The following is an 18,476-nucleotide window of genomic DNA, read 5'->3' as shown; positions in this document are numbered from 1 at the left end:
CTTCTTTTTTCAATTTTTTTTTAAAGACAGCGAGAGAAAACATTCAAACAATGGTTCTCTATGACTTCTAAATCTAGCTGTTGGTCCGGGGTACCTGTGAGGGTCAGCAGGGTTGTGCAGGGAGAAATCAGAGAGGAGCAAAATCTAAGACACCTCAGCTCACTGCCTGGTGAATTTACATGATGAGATGGGAGCACAGGAATAGACCCCTGCACAGTTTGCAGTGTCTTTTTTTTGGCCTTCAGTTTGTACATTTGTGGTTATTTTACCTGCTGCATCCAGTCCTGTGTGCCTTTGCTGGTCTCCTGCAGCCAGATGTTGTGAGCCGAGTCAGTCAGAGCCACAGCGCACGCTCTGTTCTTCACCTGCATTTCCCTCTGATTCATCTGCCACAAAAGCAAATCAAAATCGTGTTGGTCACCCTATCAGCATGTTATCGACAAAGTCACTGTTGAGGAGGATACGGTTTGTTTCAGACATTTGAACAACAAAGAGACCTTATGCTGTAAGACATAGCCTCTTTAGAAAGAAAAGAATATAACATAACCATTGTGTTAGTAGATACTTGCCTCATCAAATGTTTAGTCCCTGTCTAACATACACTGTCTGCCTACTCCCTGAACCAGGATAGCACAGGCCCACTGGACAGCGAAGACAGATTCAACCTGGTGCATGGCATAATGTTAAAAAAAGAAATATGAAAGAGCTGCTCCAGCATAGCGTGTCCTTGTCACGTTCTGTGCAAATGTCCCTTTGCTGTGCACGTTCATATACCTCTGTCCCCATTCTCAATAACCTTTCCCTTCACATGTCAGAGACAACGTGGCTTCCGCAAGCCCGTCTTCATATTCCCCTCTGAATGTCAACGCCAAGTAAAATGTCACGCAAAGGACTTGTTACCGCACTACAATAGACTTCCCACACCGCTGGTCCCACCCCAAGGAGTACTGCAGGCCTTGGGACGAGCCGTTTCACCGTGCTTGGCTTTAAGATAACACGGGAAGAAAAGAGAACAGGACTTGCAACAATAGGTTCACGATCATGTATTGCACACGTTTAGTGAAGCTGGGAAAGAAACTGGTGGACTGGGGATGGACATAGCCTGTGGAATACAACTAAGTATGGCGATTCCCAGGCCATCTACATATGGCACTAAGGCCAAACACACCAAGAGCAAACTAGTTTAAAGCTCCATCTTAAGTGTCCTTATTAGGAATGACAAATCTGTAAACGTCCTGAACTACTGGCTTGAAATGCCGATGGTGTTTGTGGCTTGGCGCTTGAGAATAAGACAAGGACTTCAGTGGCAATGTTAAAGCTAAGGCAGGGATTGGAATATCAGGGATAGGTTGGTGCCTGCATGTAAGAATAGGATAAATATTAGTCTGTAATAGCGTGGTGTAATAAAACAAAATATTGCTGAGGCGTGTTCAAAGCTACAAGTTGGGAGGGTATAGAAGGTTAAGGCTGTTGCTAATATGAATCTTAGTCTGACACTCAGATGGAGGCTGAAGAAATTACCCATTTGATACACATTCACAGTGGGGAACACGACCCATTTTCAGCCAGCTAGATTGGCTGGTCGTTGGCTGTACATCAAAATGACGGTGGGCATTTGAATACATCCTGCCTCGCCCAGCCAAATTAAAGTGGGAGTGTATAGAGATAAATGGAATCTATTAAGGCACTAAGGACTCATACATCATGGAGCTGATAAGGCTTCCACGGTAGCGTCTTAATCAGGGTGGAGGGTAGAGCAGGCTGAGCGGGGACGTACAACTCCAAGCATACAAATAAGTACACAATCGTAGCGATAGACAACAAAAAGAAGACAGACGCTGCACATGGAAATGAACAGACACATTCACTCACTCACACAAAATTCATACAATCACACACAGACGCACACTCCTCTCTGTACTCCCTCTTCATCCACGCTTGGTTGAAAAGCTTTCCTCTGGCAGAACTGGGCCCGTGGGAGAAGCAAAGTCAACCTTTTAAAACTGGAGGTGTCAGTCAATGTCCTGTTTTCTGGCGCTAGCCAAAACGGGCCAGTCCCTGAGTATAGGGGCTGCTAGCAGAGGCCAGGAAACAGGAGACACTGGACTGACTGTCCATGGGAAACACAAAGGACATGACTTCAAACCAGTCAAAAACATTTCCCAAGTCTGGGCAGAAAACTGAACATTTTGTCCACATTCCAAGTGGCTACATAGGTCTCTATTCCTATTGTATGCCCCTTAAACCATCTGAGAAGTGTGAGTGTGTGTGTGTGTGTGTGTGCATGTCTGCATGTGCAGTATGTGTGGGTACACGCTTGGACATATGCATATTCGTGTTGGAATGAATGTGAGCAGATTGGAGGGCACCGCTCTGTGTTCAAGGGCAGTTTTGTGGAGAAGCAAGTGAATGACAGACAGCGGTTAGACAGACATAAAGGTATGTGTAAAGAAAGAGTGTAGATGGAGCTGGATGGATACGTCTAGATCTTAAATACTGGACTTAAGTATTTAGAGAGTGCATGTTTAATCTTGCATAGACAGACTGTCTCATCAAGCAGACAAGTAACTTGTTTTTTTTTTTATGAACGGGATAACAAAACCTTTGGAAGTCCAAAAGCACACATTCAAAATGAATATATTTAGCACCTCTGGATGCTTTGGAAGTTCTTTCTCTCTAAATTTGATTGGTGTGAAATACAAAGAAAAACAACTTTTCTCGAACAAACTTTTGTGATCTGTGATTTGCTATTCGAAGATACTCACACAGATTTGTACATTTGCTGAAATGAGGAGGCATAATAAATCAGCGACTCTCAACAAAAGAGCCGGTTTTCCCGACGATGGCTCAACCGAAGATTAAAGAGCAGAGAACTCCATCCCCCAGCACGGGCTATATCAATCACTTGTTCTGACAGCTCTCATTGCCGCATTGCTTACACACATATGTTTGGCTGTGGTAACAGTTGGTGTAATAGGTTGACAAATAATGACTCCTGGAGAGAGTGCGCTATGCAGTGTGGCCTTCAACCACAATGATTTTAACACCATTAGGTCCCATGTTTTACAAGCCGCAATGACAACTGTGGTCGGCCGCATGTTGAAAGCAAAATCCAGGCATGTCTGTGTCTTCTGCTAGGTGCGTGATACTCATGGATAAGTTACAAACCAGTTACTATAAAGCTACATGCTCCCAAGTGGGTAGCGATGTAGAGCGGTCTGATCACGTTATGATTTGTACACCATGTTAGCCTGTGAGTTAGTGCGAGCTATCTTTATCCAGAGCGTTAAATGTGCTCATCCACTATGTAACCGCAGACTGCAGCTTGAACAAGGAAACAGGCCAGCTGTTGTGATCAGTCTCGTATCGGACAGGGAAAAAGGAAGAGAAACATGTGGAACTACTTGTTGAGCTAAAACCAGCACACAGATGTTAAGACATTTGCCGCCTCTCTGCTGGCCTTTCCTTTAACGCTAAAGCAGCTGGATATGCAGAGTAAAAGTTCAGGTGGGGGTTGAACGTGGGAGGCTTGCTTTTGAAAAAAGATGAAGAAACTGGGAACGTAAAGGCAGAACGTTATAAGAGGAAGCTGATTAGCTATCAAAAGCAGTATAACAGGAGGACTAAAGAGGGAATGAGAGGAAAAAGCAAGACAGATGAGATACAGACAGAGGCAGATGAGCACAAAGAATACTTATGAATGCTTTATTGACCCCATGGGGAAAATTATCTTTTCCCTTGGCCTATACTTCACAGGGAGATCAGACCACAGGGTCAGCTTCAGAATAGCATCCCTAAAGCAAATGGGCTTTCACTTTCGTCTTTAAAACATAAGCAGAAGCTTTAGCGTAAGTGGAAACGATGCACAGATCACAGGGGTCTAAAGCAGAGTCCTCAGCTTGAAGGACGGCAACCGTACTCACGAGAGCACTTTCATGAAATGTTTATCACCAGCTTGATGTACTTCACCCATCGTCTGCATAGTACAGGCATATAAGGCGTAGTCTGTAAAATTATCAAAGTCACTTTGATTTCACATTTTAGTGTGTCACAAAAAAATAAATGTCCTAACCTATTTGTGACATGCTGTTTTTGGATTTGGATTTAATTTGACTGGACCTATCACATGTGAACCGTTATAACAAAGCTGAGTCACAACTGATGAGTTCACCCCCACCCGAAATACATTTAAACTCTGTATGAACGATGAAATCCTTCTCCCTCTTTTCACTCCCTCACTGTTTCTTCCTCAAAAAAACATTTATTTTCTGACTTCTGTGCAGAGGGCCCGGTTGCTATAGAGACCCACAAACATCACAGATTTCTGACCCCCTGGTTTGCAAAATTCGACTAAATCCAGCTTTTCACAAGTTGAAATAGCAACCCCCCCACACACACACACATTTGGAGCCACTCTGACACCAACACAGAGAGAGACTTGTCTCTAACCCCCGTATCCTGTACCTGACCTCACATGGCTCTCAGCAGAGTACAGTGTTTCGGGCTTTAAGCTGCTTCCTGCTACTAAGCCAGCTAATTCCTAGACTTTTTGTTGAGCATAATCTTATTTTCACCACTGACGAAGAATGTGATATGCGATGGGTGTGTGTGTGTGTGGGAGCATGGAGTGTGCGTATGAAGGAGAGATGGAGGAATATTAATCATGTTTATTTATCTGGACGAGGAGTTGAAATAAGCGACGAGACATCATTTAACAGCATGCTAAGGTCATCTCTGGTCGAGATGAATACTTCATTTCTCTCCTCTCCCCGTGACGCTCCCATGCCTGCGACTGCTCCGCTGAAGCTACATCTAACCACCGGCAATAATAAAGACAATTATTTAGGCCTTTGATAATTATGTGTCAAAGGCAGCGAAAGCCACTAGATAATTGGAAGTAAACTGAATGGTAATCCACAATGGAGATCCCCCTATGGGAGACAGGCAGACTTATCCCTAGAAAGAATGCAGAGCGAGAGAAAAGAGAGAAACAGCCAAAGACATAAAGATGAGAGCTCTTTAAGGGGCCTTGCTTACTGTCAGATAGTCAATGTGAAAAGCCACAATTACACATTGAGAGTGAGTGCGAATAGAGAGCAGCGAACAAGAGAAAGGAACACAAGAGATGGAGAGAGAGAATGACAGAAAGTGAGTGAGAATAAAAAAAGAGAACGGAATGTTGCGCACTAGTGGGAGTGAGCAAAGACTGAGCAGAGGCCAAGGGGAAGGAGGAGGGAGGGAGGGAGAGAGAGAGAGAGAGAGACGGAGAAGCGCCCAGTGACGATGCCAGTCAGAGACGAGGCTTATAATGTGGCATGCACTGCCAACAGCCGCAGATAATCTAGGACTACCCACTGAGCACTGAAGCACTGCTTAAATATTTGATTGATTAACTGTCCTGTTGCTGCCAGAGAGTTAAGAGGAGAGCAGCAGAGAAGCCAGGGCGAACACAGAAAAAACAAACAAACATGTATGCGCACATCCGGAAGTTGGAAAACACATGGCGCAGACACACTAACACATACTCCCCCATAAATCCCTACACGCCAACATTGGAACAGGAGCGCAAACACAAACACACACAGACATGTACACATTGCGAGCATGTGAAGAGTCAGCAAAGACAGTGGCAAGGGCTGGAAAACCAAACATAAAGGCTGACAGATGCTCTGGCAGTGATTTCCTTCCATCATAAATCAATGAGGACAATAGAGTTAAAGATAAACAGTGCTGAAGTTGACGATCTTCATCTGGATTTGGCTTTCAGTGGCCGCGGGATTCACCACAGGGATGTTAGTGTGCTATCTCTCTTATTGCTACAGTACCGGTGTATGACTATGTTGCTCGCAATTGATCTCAGGTCATAGAGGGTGGATAGGAGTGTGAATGCAACGTGGTCATCTGCTACACTGTCCGTGACACACACACACACACACACACACATCCCTGTTCGTCCCTGGCTGTGAAAACACAGGCAGCTGGCCCCCCACGCTCCAACACCCTCCACAGGAAGAGACAACACCAGCGCTTCCTGTGGCTTTGAAGCAGCGGCCCCAGGTCCCCTGTCGGTCCCCAGCTTCCTTTGTCTTAACCGCAGGAAGGAAGCCCTCTCTAGCACGAGGCCACAGGGCCCTAGGGAGCCAGAGGGAGTGTGTTTGTGTGTGTGCACCTTTCAGTGTTGTGGGAGTGTGCTCACTGAGGTCACATGCATTTACAGGGTTTTTTCCCCTTTGACTCTCCAGAGCCTGAACTCTGGTTATGGCGAGTGTGTAGAGTAGGAGAGAGCAGGAGAAAACTGCAATAACTTCCTGCTCTCTTTCCTCTTTCCTGTCACGGCTGTTCGCCACATACATGATGAAGGGAAGATGAGGGAGAGAGTGAGAGAGAGACAGACAGGGAGGATGGTGGGCGGAGAGACAGGGTGAGATTTGAAAGGGTGAGGAGTGGGCATTGCCGAATTGTGTGAGTGACAGCACCGGCCGCAGGGTAGTGGGAGGTGGTGTGTGTCTGTGTACGTGTTGGGGAGGATTCTATCTGTGTGTGTATAACCGTGCAAACCACACACGCACACACACACACATATATGTACAGCGGACAGAAACACACCAACAAGTGGGGGCGGTGAGGAAAAGGAAGGCCACTAAATATTTACTGACACAGCAGAAGTGGAGAATGGTTGTCCACTGGTGGAAACAAAAGGCAGAGGATGAGGAGCGGCGTGCCAGGAAACCTGCCGGCTGCGGGCGCTGCGCCCCGCTTGTGCCCGCATGGAAAACAAGAAAGAGGAAGACGGGAAGGGAGGATGGAGGAGAGAGAGAGAGAGAGAGAGAGAGAGGGGGCAGAATGAGGGAGAGGACGAACAGGGCTGTGGGTAATGGGGGTGCTCATAAACAACAACAAGCAACTGTTACTTAACAAAAGATTTAGTTTCTTCAAGATGAGGTTTAGTGAGTTTTAATTTGTGCGGGCGTTGGTTTGTGCATGTGAGTATGTATATGTTTGTGTTAAAAAATAATATTTTGTAATAAACTTCAAACTTCTGTATGCCTCTCTGCCCAATTGACCAAATAATCAGAATAACTCACCGAGGGATCTTCTACATGAGTGTTTTTATTCCTGCTGGTGACATATAATTCGATAAAATGATGAGTTCCTGAAACATTCCTGTTGGTTTTCACTTGAAAGACAACTCTTTTCAAATCATTCAGACCCAATAACCCAAACAGATGCTCAAATGTTAAGTATCATTTTATATTCTATATTTACCCAAACATAATTCAATTAATTTCTAATTAACATCTGCACAGTGGTAAGTGTTAATGAGATTAACTCCCAACAGTTTGATCAATTTACATTTCTGCCAAAATGAAAAGACTGGTAGCTGATGCTCGAGTTGCTCGAGCTGTATTGACAATACCCCTATAATGTTCACATTCAAATGATATTGACACAATTAAGAAAGTGGACAGTGGAAGTTTCGTAACATTAGTAGTTCGGGATGTTCATATATTGTTTGGCGACAGCAATTACAGAAATGGTAATTACTAATTAGGCAGCATTCCTTAACGAAGTGAAATTACGGCACGGCGACAAATTAAAGTCTTGTGTTAATTAGAATATATCTTTGTTAAGAAAACCAGCATAAGGTACGGTGGGCAACGTCTTCATCATTCCCAAATCAACTGGCCACATTAACAGCTTTGGTCTACAGAGTGAAATGAGAAAGTTACTTTTGCGCATTGAATACAGACTCGGCCTCATCATCTCCACTTGCCTTTTCTCTCCCTCTCTCTCTCTCGCTCGAACAGTGCTTTTTTCTTGTCGTTCTCCCTGTCTCCCAACCCTCCGGCAATGCTGTAAAATAGAAACCTAACCTCAATATTTTCCCTCACGGTGCTGGGACTTGCTGGCCCATTAAATTCCCCTTCCCATGTGTCAGCTTGCACATTTCCACCATGAAATTTTCATACAATTAAACTTTCTTAATGATTTATAAGCTATAATAATAGCCGTAAGTATTTCAGAGCAGGTTAAAGGGACAGCTTTTAAGTGCACGCAGGGGGATGACCCTGTTTTAACATAGTTTCGGATGGGTGACTCTCGGCTGGAGACCACGATGGATAGGGCGAGGGAGAATGGGATTGACGGAGGGAGGGAGTGAGCGAGCGGGCCTAACAAGGGTGGGTGGAGGAGGAGGCTGAGACCTTTGTGTCGTAACTCAGGGTGATACTGTCATCGAGGAGAACCAAGGGCTCCCTGAACCCTGGCAGGGAGGAGACAGCTTACCACTGACAGACAGAGAAAGACACATGCATGCATAGAAGGCAAACGCAGCAACAAAGGCTGAGAAACTGACAGAAGGAAAATGCTGGATGCAGAAAGGTTACTGAGAAAACTGTAGTTGGATGAAGTAAGTCACAAAGAAAAACAGTCAAAATAATTACTTAAGAAAAAGAATACAGATTCTATTAAATAAAGTCAAATAAATAAATATTATAAGGCACATTATTTAAATAAAAAAGCTAAATTAGCTCACCTAATCCCGGTGAATCAAATCCCTAATAAACAGGCAACGTTTACTGTAAAGCAGTGCTGGAGTCAATGTCTATAGGATGTGCACAGTTTGCATGCATGTTCTGGGGCGCGCACACACACACAGATGTTTGCTCTCTGCTGCCTCTTTGATGGCGAGGCTGATATGATTGCCACTTAGGAAATCAGTGTGTTTTCACACCACTCTCAGCTCTGCCAAAACTAATGTGTTAAATATCCATCGGGTACTGCTGTCCATTTCTGAGACACACACAGACACACACACACAGCCTTAGGGGCTGATAAACATTGATTCCTTGTACTAACTGAGCCCACAGTTGGTATCCACCCAAGCCAACATTTTCTAAATTGGGGTGCAGTGAGAAAATTTCAACAAGCTATGATGTGAAAGTTCTTCTAAATTTGTCGTGAGGGGGTTTAAGTCGAGCTAAATTTGAACTATTGTGTGACTTTTTTTCACTTTTCTTGTTATCAAGAAATGCCAAATTTGTTTTAAAATACATCATTGTTGTAGAAAAATTCACTTTCATGCTGCACAAATCAACAATGCACAAAACAACACATGAAATCCAGCTACTGTAAGTGTTTTGGAAAGGTGGAGTCTGCTAATGGCAAAATCTACCAAATATCTCCGTGGACGGTTTTTCACCTTAGCTGTGAATGGGGGAGGAGGAAGAGAAGGAAAATGAAACAAAAACAACAAATCTGGAGGCGCCTGCTGCTCTACACATTACTGGCAAATCAGGTGTGTGTGCGTGTGTGTGTGTGCTTGTGTGTGTCCCTTCAGGGCAGCAGGAGTTGAATTCTAAAGGGAGGTGTTTTGTTGAAACTTCCAGTGCCACTCGAAGTCGCTCATGGACTAACTGAGGGGGAAGAAAAAGTTAGGGGGAAAAAAAAGAATGGGAGGAGAGGTACCGTAAATGTGGTAAAAGCTAATGAAAGTGACAAAGAGAGAGTCCCTCCTTTCAGTTATCATCCTCTACTCCTTCATATTTCCTCGTCTCCTGCGCTGTGGGGCAAGGGAGGAAGAGAGAGAAGGGGGGGGGAAAAGAAGAAAAAAAAACATGCTCTGTGATCCCCTTTACTCAAAGGAAGGACAGAGTGAGAGAGGGAAAACTATAAAAGGCCAACTGAAATTAATGGAAATATGTAACAATCTTGAAATTAACTTCTCATTGCCACTAGCCATGATTTAAAACAGCTTTTTAACGAGAGGAAAGATGAGTCAGAAAAGAAAGAGAGGGAGAAGGGGTTGAGGCCATATTACAAATTGGACAGGCTGGAGGAAGCTACAAGTTAATTTGCCCCATCATTTGAAAACTTTGCAGTTCTCAAGGCACACTCACTTAAATTATTATTTTTATGTCCAAATTAATCAAGACATAAGACTAAAGGATAAAAAAATACTGATGTAGGGTAGAAGGAAATACAAAGTAATTCAATGAGCCATTTAAACAGGCAGAGTAAAGAAAAAGGAAAACATATTTCAAGTATCTGAACTGTATCACGATGTTCCGATGGGCCATATTTAACAGCAAAAACATTTCTGCTTCTAACTTTAAATACAAAATATTTTTTTAATGAATAAATACATGAATAATAATATCTAAATTAATGAGATACTGCACAATGATATTGAAATATAATACCCGTACTAATGAATTGTCATTATTAATATGATCATTATTATTATGCCGTTGTTTACTATATTTTGAATAAAACACAAGAACACTGCCATATATAAATGATTTACTTTTGTTTATTTTCTGTTATTGTTTGCAACATTTGACACCGTAGTATATTTAAATAATGTGCCCAATAACCAGAGCAATGTACGTTTGAGCACATAATAAAATCAACACAACGATTCGCTTAATGAATTAAATGTAAAATCTACAAAAAGCAGTACACCAGTTGAAGTGCTTTTCAAGTGATATTATTGATTAAAAACAAAGCCTGAGAGAAGGGTGAGGAACACAAACACGCACACAAACACATACAGGCCATTTACACACACACACACACACAATTTAGTGTAAAGTATATTATTAATCTTGTGAAAAAAAGCAATTAAATCGAAGTGGAATATAGAGCCTGAAGCTATGAGGACTGTCAATTCTGCTGGAAATGCCACAGAAGATTACAGTTGGGTTTGTGGATTCCATGAACCCTTTTTTGATTAGGGAGTCAATTATTTCTCATTACTGAAGATGCTATTTCGGAAAAAGACCTTGTCAGTCAATCATGCAAAAAGTCCTCGAAAAGCGTGAATAAACCATTAAAGAGAGAGGCGGGTGGGGGGGGGGGGGGGGCTGTGGGGGAAAGCACACTGACCCTTTCCCACACCCAAACTCCTACTTGTAGTCAAATTACCTTTTTAACTATTACACCTCTGTCAGGTCTTTGTCAGCGTATGGTAATTAGGGCCTTCAGTGGAGAACATTTGAAAAGAAAACAGTATATTTATTAGTTTATCGCAGAGAAAGGCATTTACCCAGAGCTGAAGGTAAGTTTGAATGTGGTGATTATCTTGTCATTTTCAGATTGTTTGTCTAAGAGTGTGCATGTGTGCGTTAGTGTGCGTGTGTGAGTGCATGTCAGCGCGAGTGAACGCTGTGTGTGTGACTCCAGGTAATGTGCTGTTGTGTGGATGGCACACACATGTGCATTCACACACACACACACACACACACACACACACACACACACACACCTACACACACGTATACATATTATATATATATATATTTTTTTGTATTTATTTATACGTGTGCGTGTGTGTGTATGTATGTGTGTGTGTGTGTACGTAAGCTGCTTTCAGCACACTGATAGGCGAGCACAGCACATTTCTCCCGTCCTCTTTGTTCTGTGTTGGGTTTGACACCTCTAAACAATAGCAGCGCTTCACTTCGCCCAGCCCCAACCCACCACCAACCACACACTGCATGGACGGGAGCTGCCAATTAGCACTATCAAAACACCCCTCATCAGCTGTCTGCCTACCACAAAAAGAAGAAAAAAATCCCCAAACAAATCAATAATTCAGAATTTCCCTCAAAAACAATCACATTCATCAGTGGACTTAAGGACACAAGAGAGAAGTGACCATGATCACGAACCGTATAGTATGGATTGTGTGTATAGAAAAGATGCACAGAAAACAACTGGAGTACCGCTCATGTGACCACATGAAGTGGAGGGTCACAACAAGCACTTGACCAGCCGAGTAGAAACAAAGGTCTGCGTCCTCTCACGTCTCATCCTTTCCACTCTGGCGTCTAGAGCTGATCTATATTTTGGTTGCCGACAGTTCCTCGACCCGACCCGAATGCAACCGCTGTCCCCTATCTACATCCAGTAGTAGTAGCAGTTGCTCCCATCCATTCTCTTCTTCCTCACACGCATACATTTTCCTCCACTCAAGAAAAGCCCCACACTCTCTTTTAGTTTATCTACCTTTGTCTAATGCCACGCTGGGTGAGCTGCGTTTGGCGGCCTCCGAACTGCCAGACGACGTGTTGTGACCCAGGGGAAGGAGGGCCGACGTGGGGAGAGAGGAGTGGAGAGGGGGGCCTGTCATGGAGAAAGGGTCTCAGAGGGCCGGAGGTGAGCAGAGGTGTCTGGGAGATGACTGTCGTTCCTCTCGGTGGTCCAAGACCTTTTCATTAACTTACACCCCAGGGTTCACCAAACAGAAACAGGGGGTGGGAGTGGGGACAGGGGGGGGGTGCAGACGGGTGCAAAGCACTAGCCCTTGTGACCACCAGGGACCTGCTGCCTTCCTGTCTGTCTGAATGCAGATCTGTGTCATCCATTATGGACAAGGGACTGCTTTTTAACAAAATACAAACACAAACAGGACCACATGCACACAGGCACAACACATGCACACAAAAATACACATACATCAACGCCTGCTAAGGGAAAGAGAAGGGTAACAAAGGACAGGCAGTGCCCCCTAGTGTTATCATCAAAGAGAAATCAGACCAAATCAACCAACCATCACCTCAACCAAAGCCAGAAAAACAGATACAGGAAGAAGAGAGGGGGGGGGGGAGCAGCAGAAATCATGAGAGAAGTGGTATTGCATGTGGAAGGCCCAGGGTTGGGAGTGGGTGAGTAAGGTGAAGGGAGCAAGACGCTGGGGGAAGGCAGGAGAGGGATGGAGGGAGAAAGGGATTGAAAGTTAGGGAGTGAGTATGGGGGGGTGGGGGGGTGTATTGTACATAATAGCTGCTTGGTGGCGGAGGGGGTTAAAAGATGTCTTGCCACGTCCAAGATGTTTTTAATGTTCGAGGCCGAGAGAGCGAGAAAGTGAGAGGGGGAGAAGGAAAGGGAGAGAGGCAGGCAGGCCATGCATGAAAGCCGATGTCAGAGAAGTCCAGAGGAATCGTCGGGTGTGAAGCCATCTAATAGGAAAGCAGAATATATATCAGACACACATACACACACACATGCTGACTGTGAATTACTGAGCCACCCAATGTGGCCTGGTAACTGATCTGAACATGAACCACAAACTAATGAGTGACATGACGGGAGGAGATGAAACCCTATCTTACTTGGACAACAAAAAAGCCTTTGGAGCAAAATGCACACTTATGCTTAAAAGATAAAAACGTGTGCATTAAAAAAATAATAATCTGTGCAAATGTTTTTTCTTCTTTCTTTTACTCGGACAGCACATCCAGCTTCATATTCCCACCATGAAACAAGGCCTACCCTTCAGTGAGTTCCACATTCAGCTCTAAGACATCAAAGGCTGCTCCACACCAGGAGTCTCTCGCTCGCTCTCTTTCTCCCTTCCTCTCTCTCCCTTCCTTTTGCTCTTTCATAACCCCCATCGTATTTCACAGCACATAAAGCCTTAAAATGGCACATAAAACAGTTCATCTCTTTTCACTGTCAGCTTTCCAGGCTTAAAAAATTAAATATGTTTTACCGCAGGTACATAACTAAAACACATCGATGGAATAAATTGCCATAAAGGATTCAAACTCAGCTTTCTATAAGTCTCTGAGGCTATATAGTTGGGTATAGATCAGCTGAATAGCCAATATAGGGTGTTTCAAGCTTAAAGTGCAGAAAAAATGAAGTCAGTGAAACTGTGGAATTGCCTGTTTTTCCTTTGCCACCAATGCCATCGTTCTGTTTTCCGTTTAAACACTTGAGATATGTCTGCAGATGATGCACTGACACTGAAAGTGTCTTTACTAACACCAAAAGAATGCTGTGACCCTGGTGCTGAGGGTTTGAAGGGGGCAAGGCGAAAACACCACAGAATACCAACACAGCATTCAATGAAATTTAAAAGCATGTGAAAGGCAGAGAGCAGAGAGTGAAGGAGGTGGGTGTGGATGGAGATGTAGAGTTTGAAGGAAAAAGCGAAGGAGAGAGAAGATGAACACAAACAGACGGGAGAAAGGATTTAAACGTCAACCCTGGAGTCACTGAGTTCACTGACATTTGCACCAGGATCCGCCTAGCTGCTCCTCGCAGATTTTCAGAAACGACACTTTCCTTTCAATTCCTAAGACTTATTCTTCCTACATTCGCTGCAGAATGAGACCATTCACAAGCTTGGGGGAAGAGACAAAAAAACAAAACAAAAAACATAGAAAAGCAAACTGAATTGAATGTGTTGAATTCAAGTGATGCCCATGTGACAATTTGCTACCCCGTATGTCCTCAAGATTCCTCTTGTATATTGTATGCATTCTTATGGACGAATTAGCGAGGGGGAAGGGAAAAAATGACATGTGACAAGCGATTCATTTGAGCTGTCAACATGTCATCTTCAGCACATTCAAAGCTCACATCAACCGCTCGTATTCCCTCTCTGGTGAAGGTGACCTAGGTCGTAACCAGCTGACACACCCAGACAGCAGGTGAATGCAGTGGGAACAGCGAGTGTGTGAGATTGGCAAGAATGAAGGCAAGTTAGAGCAAAAGGACAAAGAGGAAACAGTGACTAAATGTGAGATCTACTTGGAAAAGGAAACAAATGAGGACACATTTTTAAAGAATTGAGAGCATCTGGAATTTTCAGGTGAAAAAACTAAATAAAACACAGACAGATAATTCCACATTTGAGGTTATATTAAATAAAACCTTCAGATTAAGATAACCATGAAGAGGTTTTACACAAAATAAGTAAACAACACTCAGACAGAGACAGAGATCTTGGACAGAGATGTTTGTCAAAAATGGCAAAATATAAAAAAAAACACTGTGAGACAGATGTCAGTCTCAAGTGAAGGATCGGAGTGAGACGGCAGAGAATGAAGAAGCAAGGCCGATGTGAAGTTGAGGTTAAGAGAGGGAAGGGAAAATGAAAGTGAGTGAATCGGAAGCAAAGAGGAAGCGCAAAGAAGAGGCGTAAGACCACATACACCGGGGCACGAGATAAAAGGAAGAAAACGAGAAGAGGCAAGTTTACAGATAAACGGTAAGAGAGAGTAGGAGGATGACCAAAGAAGCTCAGAGGAGTGCAAGAGACACACAATAAAAAGAACGGTAGCAGGGAGTGGTTTGGCGTTTTTAAAAGCAAGGGCAAGTGGCAAAGAATAAAATGAGCGAGAGAAGGAGCTTTTTGTTTTGCAAATTAAGAAGGAAGGTACAAGACAGCGAACGACGGAGAGAGGAGCGAAACAAGTGGACAGCAGTGCCCAATGGGTATTAAAGAGTGAATGAAAGAGCGAGAGACGTGTGAGGCAGAGGAGAGGGAAGAGAGCGAGACCTTGCCTCGGAGGCAACGAGCCGAAAGCAACGAGAGGCAGACAAAGCCGCGCACTGCTCTCACACAGCAGAACAAAGAGAGGAGGTGCATCATGGGAGTCTGAGCCTTGTGCCGCCACTGACGCCATGCTGGATAAACACGCAATGGCACATGCAAAAAATCTAACCGCAAACACATAAGCGTTCATGTAATGATCAGTGATGAGTGAAGACTTTAGACCAAATTTTTTAGTGAATTTGGTTTTGGTTTAAATTCTTTAAGAAGTAAAGGGTCAGTTTTCCTACTTTAATGTTGTAGCTCCTCAACCTTCATAAAACGCAACTACATCAACTATTGTGCATATCATGTGGAAGCGTACAAGTACACTAAAGCAGATGCATAAAGAACAGGAGTCCGTCTGTCGTAAACTTGACAAAAGAACAATACGGAAAACTTTTTATAATAGTGACTTTAGCGTAGCATAAAAATATGGTAGAGAGCAAGGAAACGCTGAGTAAATCAAAACAGCATCTTCACTGAGGGAAGACGCACTCTGATATATGCAGACCTGGATTAAAGCAGAGGGTGAGGATACACAGGAAGGGAGGAGGGCTGTTCAATTTTAGGAGCAATTCAGGTATGAGTGGAAATGCAAATATCCGTCTGTGTGTTTCATTGTAAATCTGATTCGGTGCATGTATGTGTGGTAAAAGCAGTGGATACTTCTCAGGCAGCTCGCTCAGGGAAACACAAGAAGGAGAAAGGAGTAAAGTCACATGGGTGACAGGTTAAAACTGTGGTTTACTTTCTCAGCTATGTCAGAAATCAAAGGAAAAGTATGCACAATTATTAAGATGTCGGCTCTAAAGTTTTCCATCTACACCCTCTGACTCCTGCTTCTCCCTCTCTTGTGATCTCTCATCCTCTTTCTCTGTTAGTCTCTCTTCCTCCGGCAGGTCTGATGTGTTGGGAGCTGCAGCTGAACTCTGAGTAGCACTGTCTCCAGGAAAAAACAAAGTGATCAATGTGAGAAGGCACGGGGCGCTCATGGACAGGCCAATCAATGGTGCAAAGAACCTTGCCCAGGGCCTTATGCAAATGGAAGCACGTCCCGTAACCTCGGGAGTGAACATGCGCACTAGATCAATGGGGTGAGGGTAGAACCTTACAGCAAGATCAGCCTCAGCCAGTAAATATGTAACGATGAATCCCTCAAGATTTAACTGAACTCAAATGAACTTCAACTAGCTGGGCTTCTTATATCACCAAGTGGCAAGAAAGACCCCGTGTTTAAGGGGTAGGGTATGGGGTGGGTGGCGCAGGACGAGGGAGATTAAAAAGAGCGTTTGCACAATGATGCACTGAGGCCAGATGGGTCCTTCACAGCAAGACAAAAAAGGTGAGAGGAGACTTATGAATAGTCACCTCAACAATACTTGTTTGAGGTGTAATGATTTTTCAATTACGTCACCCTGGCAACATCCGTGTGTTTTGAGGGAGGAAAGAGAAGAGTGGGTAACCGTGACGACCTGGTGGGATCATGCTCGACCTGCTTAAAACTGTCGAGAGTCAGACCGAGGACTGGATAACACAAACTATTCACAACCAACAGCGGACATTTACTAAAGCCGAGTCTGAAATTGGGATCATTTAAACGCTATCACAGACCAATCAGAAGTAGTGCGTGACTTACTTAAGTACAAGGTAACCATTGTGATCCACAGACTGATGACTTTTTTCAAACTACTATCATACACAAAAAGAGAAGGAGAAAGATGGAGATAGTGTAAAAGCAGTCAAAGACAAAGAGGGATTCTTCAACTGACGATGTAAACCAAGGGGTATGGAAGGGATCCAGTGAGTGCATTGAGCGCTCCTGCGTCAGAGCCTAAGGTAAGAGCAACAGCTCCATGTCTGCCTCCGGGCTGTTGAGAACACTGTAGGAGAGTTTGATCAAAACAAGGCTCATACAGGATATCAACAAGACTTTTACGTAGTGGGGACATTAAAGTTATGCCTTGAATTGCCCTTGGTTGTTGGCTAAGTCTCAGATGACCTTTCTAAACCTGGCCCACAAAAGTTCAGGAAAACTAGAAAAAAAACGTTTTGTAACATATTGGTGTTTTATCTCGCTATACCTGCAAGTGCACCCCTGAAACAAAGTTCAGGGAAACAGCGGTTAAAACGCTGAACACATGGTGAATCACTTCCCTCACAACCTCTCTTGACAGCCTACCTGTTCTGTGGTCTAACAGCCCTGCAGGAGCATCTGTCCTAATCCCCTGACTGAATATAGAAAGTAAAGTGATCACAGAAAAGTTATCTGGTTGTGGGTGTGATGGTATGTATGGTACCAAACTGGAGAGAAATAAAAGGACGTGCATTTTTCTTGTAAAAAGAGAGTCCCTGATATTATAGATATACTGTAAATCCTTTTGAAATCCATTTTGTTTGTTGATGAGAATAAAATCAGAGGGAAGGAAAATACTCGCAGCAAATAGGAAACTATTTCAGAACAGCACGACAGATTCCTGCCAACTATAACAATGTTGTGTTGCATCCTTTGTTTAACTGAGACTTTACAAAGCAACGGACTGAAATATTCAAGTAGTTTATGTATGATTGAAAGAGGAATGTATGACAAATCAACCAACAATATTGTGTTCATGTTCTAAGACCTCGATTGTCTTACAGATAATATAAAAACAAGACAGAATTAATAATGACGGACATCAAAAAATGCAGCAAACAAACAACAAACAACAAAATTGGAATCTCACACAAAATCAATTCCCCTTGATATTAAAGGAACAGCACAAGAGAGACAAGAGGTGCGTAAAGTATTACCAACCCCCTGCTCCTCACCAACACCACAAATGTAATCTAGAAACCAAAGATGCTCCTGAAACAGAGAGAAACACCAACAAAGGTGAGAATAATGGCGACGTATTGAAGGGAATACTTCACAAAGCCTATTGTGTGAGTATCCTTTTCAGACAGCAAACCCGCTGTAATTTGGTCTGCGTCATCTGCCTCTAGTCACAATGCAGCACTACAGCTTTGAAATGGATGGCAAATGAAGGCCATTTGTACATAATCACAGCAGATAGAAGAATTCAGAAGCCCTACAATGTGTTGTTGAGGTGTAAAGAAAGACCTTGGTCTATCTGTGGCAGCCAGCGCAGCAAAGGTTTGGCAAGGGAGG

At 43.6% G+C, this 18,476-nt stretch overlaps 1 protein-coding gene across 1 annotated transcript in view; it reads right to left on the bottom strand.

The window, feature by feature from the left end:
* The window catches only part of arb2a (ARB2 cotranscriptional regulator A), a 148,354-nt gene that overhangs the window by 48,768 nt on the left and 81,110 nt on the right, over positions 1–18,476 (bottom strand). Inside the window, exon 9 of the mRNA XM_079270899.1 lies at positions 270–386. Coding sequence (XP_079127025.1) covers positions 270–386 — 117 coding nt within the window. The remainder of the gene's footprint in view (positions 1–269; positions 387–18,476) is intronic.

The sequence above is a fragment of the Melanostigma gelatinosum genome (assembly GCF_949748355.1).
Source record: "Melanostigma gelatinosum genome assembly, chromosome: 6".
NCBI lineage: Eukaryota > Metazoa > Chordata > Actinopteri > Perciformes > Zoarcidae > Melanostigma > Melanostigma gelatinosum.
Note: the sequence above shows the minus strand (reverse complement) of the source record. Positions and strands in the feature narration are given on the sequence as shown.